The sequence below is a fragment of the Aedes aegypti genome, chromosome 1, assembly GCF_002204515.2.
Source record: "Aedes aegypti strain LVP_AGWG chromosome 1, AaegL5.0 Primary Assembly, whole genome shotgun sequence".
Taxonomy (NCBI): Eukaryota; Metazoa; Arthropoda; class Insecta; order Diptera; family Culicidae; genus Aedes; species Aedes aegypti.
The window spans coordinates 86,238,750-86,250,716 of record NC_035107.1 but is presented as its reverse complement, the minus strand read 5'-3'; the positions used below and the strand labels follow the sequence as shown (position 1 = coordinate 86,250,716).

General features: G+C 37.5%; 1 protein-coding gene across 1 annotated transcript; it reads right to left on the bottom strand.

Moving 5' to 3' along the window:
* Positions 1 to 2,203: 2,203 nt before the first annotated feature.
* On the bottom strand, positions 2,204 to 4,141 carry LOC5576588 (probable 4-coumarate--CoA ligase 1). The gene is made up of 2 exons (XM_001656115.2): positions 2,858 to 4,141; positions 2,204 to 2,800 (listed from the first exon to the last, which is right to left on the bottom strand). Exons 1-2 carry the CDS (start codon positions 4,040 to 4,042, stop codon positions 2,354 to 2,356), a joined length of 1,632 nt encoding a protein of 543 aa, XP_001656165.1. The 5' UTR covers positions 4,043 to 4,141; the 3' UTR covers positions 2,204 to 2,353.
* Positions 4,142 to 11,967: the final 7,826 nt, after the last annotated feature.

Genomic DNA, 11,967 nt, shown 5'->3' with positions numbered 1-11,967 from the left:
TGGTTGGTTCTCTGATCAAAGGTCCAATGTAACAATTGATTAAAAGCGATGCAGTTTTGAACATTGGTCATTTTGTTAAGCTTTGAATAGATTAATTTGTTGTTAATATATCAGAACGAGTGTTCTAGTGTGCTGCTAAGTGGTGCAACGCAAATGATTTGCAATGATAATCTCGATTTGTTTACATTTGTTACTTAGGACGTTTTGAAAAGTTACGCGAGATTTCTTTCTTTTATTTTCCGGCTGACGTCACTATTTGCTCTGCATAAGAATAGCGAAAGAATAAAAGAGAGAACTAGTGTCACGCATCAATGATCTGCACCACCTGAGTAAATCCAGAAGCTTGAGTGGAGACCGTAGAGGAACAGCGGGAACAGCTGATCAAAATTCACCACAACTTGGAGATAAAATCATAGGGGAAAAAGGGGTCTGATAAAAATCGGAGAGAAATAAATTGTAGGGGACCGTCGGGCGAACTGTCGTGCCGCCAGTTTTTTATTGTTTTTCAATAGTTAGGAGCTTCAAAACATATGGGTTCCTTAGAGAAGTTTGTCTAGTAAATTGAAAGGAAGCTCATGAGCAAATAAAATTTTTTGACGGAAATGGTCTATTTTATTTTTATTTAGGATGTGTCAAATATTGGCAGAAGTTTAACTTTATATAAACCAAATAAGTTCTCGCATTTTATTTACATTTACTTTCATTTATTTTTATTTTGTATGGCAAAACTAAACCCAAAATGAAGACATTTTGGTTGAACAATTTGTCAAATGTTACAAATCTTAAACGACAGTCTACTAACAAGGGAAGGTCAGTCACGATGGTGTTACACGGGGTTTTCAACCGGACTATTTTTGTTAGATTCTACATGTCGAAACATGAAAAACCCCAAAGCCTTTCGGGTGATGGACCAGTGGTGTAGCCAGGAGGGGCTCAGAAAGGGTCGATTTTGGTCGAATATAATATTATTGAGTCAACTGAAAATTTGTCAAAAAGATTTTTCTCAGTATTTAATGAACAGAATTGACATTAATGTATGTTTGTAATGTATTTTTATGCCATTGGCGTAACTAACATGGAATATGGACACCAAAACAAATTTGTTTTTATTGAAACAGTAGACCAACAAGAAACCCATCCCGATTGCGCCTATGGCATGGAAAAAATACATTACAACACACATGAATGTCTATTCTGTTCTCTACCATCACAATAACTACTAAAAAAATATTTTTGTCAAATTTCCAATTAGCTTAATAATATAATATACGTACAAAATTGCCCCTTTTTGAGCCCCTCCTGGCTACACCACTGGTCCATCACCCGAAAGGCTTTGGGGTTTTTCATATTTCGACATGTAGAATCTAACAAAAATAGTCCGGTTGAAAACCCCGTGTAACACCATCGTGACCTTCCCTTGTAAGATCAAGCTATAAAACTTGTAGGCAAAAAAATGTCAAATATAATTCATCCCCTTTAGTTTTATAGCTAGCGGGATCTGGACTCTTCATTCTTGCTGATGGGCTTTACTTAGCCATGTGTAGAGTCCGAGGCTACAAAGCAAATCCATGCTGAAGGTGTCTGGGTTCGATTCCCGGTCGGTTCAGGATCTTTTCGTAATGGAAATTTCCTTGACTTCCCTGGGCATAAAGTATCATCGTACCTGCCACACGATATACCTTTCGGGACGAAGCAGCACAATTGCGCTGGGCATGATTTTTTGAAACGCCTCGTTCAGGGCTTGTTTCAAATATACTTCTTTTTTGTCTTCAATAATCCATAGTTAATGAGTTACATTAAAATCCCGAAAGGGATGTACGAATGCGAAAATGGCAGCTTTGGCAAAGAAATCTCTCAGTTAATAACTGTGGTGGTGCTCAACACGAAGCTGAGAAGCAGGCTCTGTCTCAGTGAGGGCATAATGCCAAGTAGAATTTATTGGATTTAAGAGTAAAATAATCATCATCACTTTACAAATTTTCAGAACCAGTTGTTCTATCATTGCATTGCACTTGCTATCTGTAATGCGGTGATAAATTTTCATGAGAATTCCTCTAAAGTTGATTATTGATGATTGAATGATCCATTCTTGAGCCTTAAGAAACCGTTTACCCAAATATCCTCAATAGATAATCTTTGGAGTATATTACTTTGTAGAAAGGTTAAGATTCTTCACAAAATTTGAAAGGAAAGATTCAAAGCACTGAATTAATAGAAGTTTTATTACCTAAACCATTCATGTAGACTTGCTAGATGAGCATAATAAATAAATAAATAAGTAGATTTTGCTACTGCTATATGTATATCATTTCATAGGTGACAAGAACCAGCTGATGTATCATAAAAAACACATTCAATTGTGAGTCTCATTATACAACTCAACTGCAATATCTCGACACGTACGCCGCAAAATCTTGCCAGAAGGTGTCATCGGAAAAGCATTCACAAAATAAACGCCACCCCTAAGATGTTTGAAATCCACCATATTCTCCGCCACCGTCTCAATGATCTTCTCCTCTGTCACCTCGGAGTCCAGTGCCTTCACCACCAACGCAACCGGCAGATCGTTCCCTGGCACTGGAATTCCCGTGACACAAACTGCCACCACTCCGGGAATCTTCATAATTACCATTTCGATCTCCGTCGGCGAAATCTGGTAGCCTGCGTACTTGATAATGTCCTTCTTGCGGTCCACGATATAGAACAATCCATCCTCATCTACCCGGGCAATGTCTCCAGTTTGCAACCAACCATCTTCTGACTTCATTTCCTCAGTTGCCTCCGGATTTCCGTAATATTCCTGCAAGAAACTCACGATTGATCAAATTATCTTCCAAGACGCTTCAAAATTACAAACCATGAAAATAAACTGCGACTTAACGAACAATTCTCCTTCTTCGTTGAACGGAAGTGCGTTGCCTTCTTCGTCTACGATCTTGGCCACTACTCCATTGGAAAGTATCCCAACCGATCCGTTCTTGTAAGCTATTTCGCTCATACAACCCGCTCCACCCAATTCTGACAACCCATATACGACATGCAATCGACCCTTCGGCAAATACATTTCAAAGGACCGTTTTAGGTCCGCGGACACCGGTCCTCCGCCGCATAGAACCATACGCATGCTGGAGAAGTCCGCCATTCCGATGGTTGGTTCGTTCAAAATTGCCAACGCGTGCGACGGAGGAAAGAAGATTACGCTCACCCTGAACTGTTCGATAAGACTGATCATCATTCCCGCACTGAATGGTACCGTAGTGATGATTCGAGTTGCACCAGCGGCCGTCGCCGTCATGAGCGTCCCAATCCCAGATATCCAATATAGGGAACTCAAGCAGAGTACACGGTCTGACTCGTAGCATGTCCAAATACCCGTCATATTTGCCACGCACAGACTATGCGAAAGGCAAACACCCTTGGATCTACCGGTAGTACCCGATGAACAAAGCACGATCGCCAACTCGTTAGCCGGGTCGTCAATGTTGACAGGCAGGAAGTATTTCTCCGTGCCAGTTTCAACCAACAGGTCATCAACTTTTCCATACCCGTTGATCCTCGGTCCAAACACGATTAGCTCCGGCTCGATGCCCACCATCTCGAATGCTCCAACCATTTCATCCACCAGATCGCCTTCGCAAATCACCAACTTCGGTTTGATGCTTTCGAACATGTGGGCGAAGTCCTCTCGGTGAAACCCCGGATCTAGCGTATTCATCGGAGTCCCCAACATGAAACATCCGAACACGATAGGAGCCACGTTTTCATTATTGCGAGCCACAATGGTTACCATGTCCCCTTTCTCGATGCCCACAATCGCGGACAAATTCTGCGCCACCCGGATTGACCTCAAGCGCATCTCGTGGTAGGTTACCCGACGGTTAGTCTCGGCACTGATCTGGGCGATCTTCCACGGAGCCCGATCTAGCAAACGCCATACCAGTTGACCAACCCCTTGGTTCGGATTGCACAGCGGTGGGACATTCCGTCCACGCCACGTCTGTTCGTCCTCGTCGAAGAAGGTGTACACATCTCGAGGGAACATCCTGCTGCTGCTGCTAGTATCCACGTCGACTGTCTGCGGCTGAATAACCGAACCCTTCTACGCGGCGAAGACCAATCACGTACTCCAGACGCACAGTAATTACCCGGGGTAATTTAAGTGAACAAACGGGGCATTATCCGGTCGCAAGACGATAGTTTACAAAGTTACAAGACGGCTTTCCCGGAACGACCTTGGTGGACATAATTCTTGGCTCGCACGGACGAGACAGACGGCGTGTCACCGTCGGCGCTCCCGATCAAAAGGTAATTTTTAATCTATTTCAGTAGAACTCCAGTATAAATTTGTCTGACTATAACAAAAAAGAATTAATCGATTTCATTCGCATACACCTAAAAACCAAGATCTAATGGCATCTTCAGCAGGTGACAAATCGCATGGCGAGTTACAAAAAAAAGTGTGTACGATTCGTAACTCTGCTGAAGATGGCCTAATGCAAAAATGGTATAATATCGTTGCATATATGTACAGAAAATGTTAGATTCCGATACAAATCCTATAAAGAAACTCTACATTCGTAATGTTTTTATGCAAAGTTGAATTGAAACCTTGTAGCCACGTGTAGGGAGTAGAAATTGACTAATAACAAGTGAATTTCTGGCCACGCAATTCATAATTATAAAATTCCAAATAAATCAGAATCGGTATTATTGTTCGGGTCACGGAATCTAGCGTGTGCTCATACAGCTTTTAAAACATCTGTCTGTTCCCATGGTCTGGCTCCGCAAGAATATAAGATATGGATTTTTATAAAGTATCAGTGGCACGAGACATGGATACGGCAGTAATAATTCATCGGTCAAACGATCGAATCAGGGACTTTTAGAAATAGCACATCGCATGTACCACTAGTCTACCAGGGCCGAACTAATCGCTCAAACGAGGTCATTATCGTGGAGGTACCTAACTATTATTGCAATGATTGCTTATCGATTGCACTCGTTAAAATGGGCAACTTATTATACGTTGAAGCGCAGAGATAAGCTTCACTGTGATTAGAGTCCTTACTGAAAAACTATTACGACACTCTTAGAACCAAATGCAATTATATGGGAGAGAATTGTGCAATATCCCGCCGTCTTCTTTTTCTTCTTCTTCTTCAGGAATTACGTCCCCACTGAAACAAAGCCTGTTTCTCTGCATCTCAGCATAGTGTTCTAAGGGCACTTCCATAGCCATTAACTGAGAGCTTTCTTCGACAAAGTGACCATTTTTGCATTCGTATATCGTTTGGCAGGGCGTAGAGTATTAGCCCAAGGAAGTCAAGGAAGTTTCCATTATGAAATGTATGATGGAATGTATGATTTTTCATGAAATTACTCAGTAACTATTGAACGGATTTATTCAAAGTTCATAAGCTTCTCTATCGATAGTGCTAAGACTTATTTTAAGCATTCCCTCGTGAATTTTTGCAAGAGTTTTTCCAAGTACCGTGAAATGGGGTGATGTTGATCACTATTGGATGCATGTTTTATCATCCACATATTTTTTAAACCTTTACTGGATGGATGTTCATCATGTTATGTAAACGAAATTTTCACAAAATGTTATCATAAGAACAAGAACAATTTTTAGAAATCAAAACGTGAAGTTTTCAATTTTCTGGGTGAAGTTGATTAAAAATAAAGAGATATGCTACTCACAAAATGTGTGGTCAGTGCTGGGAATGGTAATAGTGCTGGGCTTGAATTTTGAGAAACTCACGTGGGTCTTCCCAGCTACTGTACTCAGAAACGTGAATCTCATCAAGTAGCCTATGTTGGGTGCATGAATTTTCTAAATCATTAGTGTCATTGAAGGCTCTAAATGCGGGAAATGCACCTATGCACGGGTTCACTATTTGACGTTTGAGCGGTGCAATGTTATTTATGTAACCATGGAAACCAGTGAATTCGGCACCGCTCAAACGTCAAATTAGTGAACGAGTTCACGAGTTATTGCAAATTTGGAACTGGGTTTAAAAAAAACAATTTGAAATGTATGACGCAGTTTATTGTAATGGTATCTTTTAAAAAGACACAGACACGTTAATGCTCCCAGTAGATGATCTGTCCTTTAAATGATGCACATTGGTTCAAAGGCAGTCCTCAAAAATCAAAGTTCTTTCCTCCGAACGGTAATATTTTTCCCGACTTCCTCAACACATTGATGGTTAAAATCCAAAGTTTGAAGCAGATTCATTGAGCTTTGAATTTTATACAACGCTTTGAGCGGACCAGCTATTTTATTTGAAGAGAGCTCAAACCGCAATGATATTTTCAGAGAAGTTGTTTGTAGATATAAAAAGTACATCTGAGTTGAATAAAATGTTTCATCAAATTCATACAAAATAAATTGAGGTTAGAGATTCTTTAAAAACCATACTATTTTTTATGGAAGTACGCTAAAACAATAGTAGCCCGCGATGAGAATAATGAGAAATAAGAAAAGCTTAAAACAATAGCTTCCAACAGTGCGCATCGTACCTTCGTGCTGTGCGTACACGAATTCTCTCTGCTCTTGGAATTTTTTTTTAAACTACCTAAAGCAATAAAACAGTACTTTTCAGTGCTACAAAACAGTACTTTTCAGTGCTATTTTTTCTACTATTGATCCCTTTACGATCCTTGTTTGGACTTAAGCCTTCGATTTTTCGTTGGACCCGTTGGCGAAAGCTAGCGGTGGTAATCCTTCTTGGACACCGTATTGGTAAAACACCTCTCGAAGGTCACGTCTTCTTTCGTTCATTTACTAAACATGGTTGCAGCTACAAACAAAAGGAAGGGTGAATCTCTGAATTCGGAGGAAAGAGATCTTGAACTCCATTAGGAGAATCAAGGTTTCCATCCAAATCGCAAAGAAAGGAGACTGTCGCGTTTTGCCGGAAACTCTTAAAAATCGCAAACTTCTTCTCAAACATCTTGAAGAGAAGAAGCACAAATTTTTTACTTATGACGACAAAACTGAACGTTTGTTCAAAGTCGTCATTAAAGGCCTCTCAAGTGACTATAAGTCGCCTGAAGAGATCAAAGATGGAATAAATGATTTACTTGGATTTTCCACTGTCCAAGTAATCATTATCAAAAAGAGAACTCAATCTGGCATTCTTCGGGAAAAGCTTTCTCAAGAATATTATTTAGTTCACTTTAAAAAAAAATATCTAAATAATATTAAAGCTTTACGAAAAGCAAGATTTATGTTTGATGTCCGTGTGACATGGGAACATTTCCAGAAACATGGAGGAAATTTCCAGAACCCCACTCAGTGCCGTCGGTGCCAAAAGTGTGGTCATGGAACAAAACATTGCCGCATGGATGCTAAATGCATGATTTCTCACGGTAAGAACGTCTGTCCTGTGAAGGATGATACCACTGAGTTTGAATGCGCAAATTACGAGGGCCATCATATGTCTAACTTTTGGGCTTGCCCTTCGCGTAGGCGAGTCGTCGAGGCTCGTGCCAGGCAAATGAACGGTAATGTCCGTTACGTTAATGGTCGTTTCCGGAATTCTCTTGGTAGAGAATCGAGCAATGCTCATTTTTCAGCTAACAATCGCTTGATTATGAATAATGCCCATCAGGAAGATTATAATCATGCTCATTCACAAACTAATTTTATTCCGTCGGGTAGATGTTCGAATCTTTCAATTTCGAATGGATGTACCCAAGGAAAATCCTATGCCGATATCGTAGCAGGTAATTTAAACTTCTCCCCTTTTCATACTACGAGTAACTGTTCTAATTGTTTCAAATCAAACAAAAAAAACCCTGCCGCCCCAGGAAACTTCTATTCCGCCTCTTCGTCTACCGAAAATTCTAACGGAAAATCATCAGATAATGTACCTAAACCAAGTGATATGTCTGCCTCTGATTTTAATTTTATAACTGAACAATTGAATCTACTGATTGATGCGATGTTCAAGGCTACCACTATGACTGAAGCAGTTATTTACTAATCAAATTGTTATTGGATTACATTTTTCCCGTTCTGGATAGAGTCTCTCTAAACAAAAAAAAAGTTTTTCTAATGGATCCAATAAATATTATATTAAACATTTTTAATTTGAATGCTCGTTCTTTTAATGGTGAAGAGGACGAGCTGTTTAATTTTCTTACAGCTAATAACGTGCATATAGCAACTATTACAGAAACCTATTTTAAACCTGGATCCAAACTAAAAAAAGATCCTAACTTTTTTGTTTATCGTTGTTAGTCGATCGGCTTGATGGGGCATGTGGGGGAGTTGCAATCATCATTCATAGGCGTATAAAACATCAACTGTTTTCGTCATTTGAAACTTAAGTTTTTGAAACTATAGGTGTTTCTGTTGAAACACAGATTAGTAAATATACTTTCATAGCTGCCTATTTGCCTTTTCAACGCTCTGAGCAGCAAGTTAATTTGCTACAAACTGACTTGCGAAAATTGACTCCCAATAAGTCAAATTTGTTGTCATTGGTGACTTTTATGCCAAACATCGGTCATGGAATAATTCTCAAAGTAATTCCAATGGCAGAATTTTATTTGATGAATGCTCTTCAGGATATTTCTGAATTCAATTTTCAATTTTCTCAACCCTGATAGCCCAACGTGTTTTTTCTCTTCTATAAATCTATCTACGATTGATTTGGTCTTAACCCACTCTAGTCATCTTTGTAGCCAATTAGTTTTTAATTGGTCCCTCGGTAGTGCAAAAGGTACCCAAGTTTGACACATCGCAGTACACTTTTCACGGCATAGGCCTTTTCATGTGACAGATCCGTCTATGCATTTGTTTACATCGGTGTAGGACCGGTGCTAACACGGGCCTGTCATTTTCATAGAAGAAATGTCAAAGTGCTTCCCGATCAGCTGATTTGAGACGTCATTTGAATAGGCCTATTCTAGATTACCTTATGAGCAATAAAATTTTGGGCATTTGCAAGGGACATGAAGGTCTTTAATTTGTCTTTGGATACAAACTATAGTGGAATTAAATTGTATACCATAGTACTAAATTCTATTTCCATCTACTTATAGTTACTCATGCTGATTTTGATTCTGATCATGTCCCTGTTACGTTTCAAATATCCCATGAAGCGATTCTAAATGCTATCAGCTCCACTTTCAATTATTTTCGAGCCGACTGGAATATATATTATACATAAATTGACTCTAATCTTGATGTTAACATATCTTTACAAACAAAACTTGATATTGACAATGATTTTGAAACTTTAACAAATTCCATTGTTGAAGCCTGGACAATTGCAATTCCAAAATGTGAATTAAAATTTGAATCCGTGATTATAAGGACTGTTAATTTTATAAAGTGGACACCTTGTGCATGCTGCATCTTTTTAATTTATCAATGAAACTTCAATCGGTTTTTTGCACATCGTTCAACTAGTATTGTACAATGTTGTGATAATGAAAATTCTCCAAAATAATGAAATTTCACACGAATGTGGAGCAAAGATTAGAACGGTCGAACGGTCAATGGTTGTTAGAAATTGGCTGGAAAATTTGATAATTTATATTCTTTACTTTCAAAAAGGCTTGTTCTTCGAAAGCATCATCAATCAGAAGCCTGATGGAAAAAATCAAGTTATTTTTAGAGCAACAATTTTACAGATATAATAAAATAATTTTTCCCGTATATTTTGAAAGAAAAATATTTTAAATTTGAAGGGAATTGATATGAGTAGAATTTTTTGGTTAAAAGTACGTCCTGGCGGAAGTGCTATTATAGCATTAGTATGAAAAAGTTACTTATTATTAAGCCTTCATAAAGTTACTAATTAAGTCCCCACGTCACATTTAAAGCACAATAGAAACACAATTGCTTTATTCTTAGAAGACCTATCAAAGTACATTGACAATCATCAAAATTGGCAACACTGCTGTAATAAAATCGATTTTATTTTCCACATATAATTTTCATAATATGTTATTCTGAGATTACGAATGAAAAAAATTGGAGAAAACCGTTTACAATTTGCTGTAGATCGATAAATATGCGTACATGATTTTAAAAGTATGAGACTTTTTAGTAAAATTACTATAAACAGTAAAATTTATACTTAAGACTGTGGTTTAAACTTACGATTTAGCTCTCGTTTATACAAATATAGTTTTTTAGTAAGGCTGATACAAATATTAATTTTCTTTTATGTCACCCCGCTTCAAAAATCCGAAAATTTTGAAGGGGAGAAAAAAAAAGATTAATCATTTTTTTCACATCGGTTAGGTTTTTTTTAATTTTTAGAGTAAAAACCAGGTAAAATAGATGACGATTGGAAAAAGTTTAACAACTATCGTTAAAAATAAAAATTCGAGAAAATATTTTTTTTTTCATTTTTATTTTTTTGTTCCTTATTTATTTTTATCCCCCCCCCCCCTCGTACCTCCCAAGTGGTCTCGGACATAAAAGAAAATTAATATTTGTATCAGCCTAATCCAAACTAGTTTTGAATACGTTTTTCACTTTTTTCTTTTGCTGGGAGTGCTGATGGTGTATCAGCAAATCTGGCCATAAATGAATAAATTACTAAAGTTACCTAATTTCAGAGAATGGTGGATTCTAATTGATTTTTTCAAAGCTATACCTTTAGTAGAATAGTAAAGGATACAAACATACAATTTGTTCATAAAAATTAGGATTTTTGTTTTGCGCAAAATAATGTTGAACTTTGATGAGCAGTTTTTCTTAGGAGTTATTGGAAAAAACTATTTAGCTCTTCAACCAAAAGCATTTTCTAAGATTTTATATTTTCATAGCACTGTAAAATAATAGTTGAACTATAAACAGAAACCCGATTACGATTTTATCAATAATTAAAATAGATATAGCATGTACAAAGTGTCCACTTTATAAAATGAACAGTCCCTAGACGATGATCTTAAACTCTTGATCCGTCTTGAAAACGTGAGGAGAAGGCAATTTCAACGCACTCGCGATCCTGCTATGAAAATTATATGGCAGGATTCTAACTATCGTTCAATCAATTTGCTATCCTCCATCAGTAAACTTTTTGAAAAGGTCATTTTGAATGATGGTCCAAATCAATGAAAATTCAATGTTTGCCAATGAACAATTCGGATTCCGACATGGACATTCGACCACTCACCAACTTTTACGTGTACCAAATTTGGTACGTTCCAACAAATCTGAAGGCTATTCTACTGGTCTTGCTCTTCTAGACATAGTAAAGGCATTCGACAGTGTTTGACATGAAGACTTGATTGTAAATTTAAAATAAAACTTTAATTTTCCAACATACATTGTTAGAATAATCCAAAGTATCAAATCGTACACTTCAGGTTAATTATCAGAACTCCAAGTCTGAAAGACTTCCTGTAAGAGCTAGTGTTCCTCAAGGCAGCATTTTGGGACCAATATTATACAATATTTTTTCATCTGACTTACCTGAGTTACCTCAGGGATGTCAAAAATCTTTGTTTACTGATCACACAGGCTTCTTGGCCAAAGGACGAAGCCTGCGTGTCATCTGTAGTACCAAAGACAAATTAAAGACCTCCATGTCCCTTGCAGTTGCCCAAAATTTTATGGCTCATAAGGTAATCTAGAATGCCGTTCAAAGTGTACTGCGATCTGTCAAACTTGGGTACCTTTTGCACTACACGCTAAAGAAAAGTTACACTAAAAGGTATAAATCTCATACTAAAACCATATTCGATCTATTCACTCATTGGAACGCATAAACTTGTACATATGCAGCAAAATAATAAGCTTATTTTATACTAAGAAGGAATATTTTGATTATATTTAAAAAATGCATAATCGACCTATAACCATTGATTAGATTACATGCGTTTGTTTTTTTTGAATATTTAAACAAAATAAAGTTAACAAAACAATATTGTTAAAAGCTCTTCCAATGTCATTCGAAATGCAAATATTCAACTCATTTCATTTTTATGCGACTC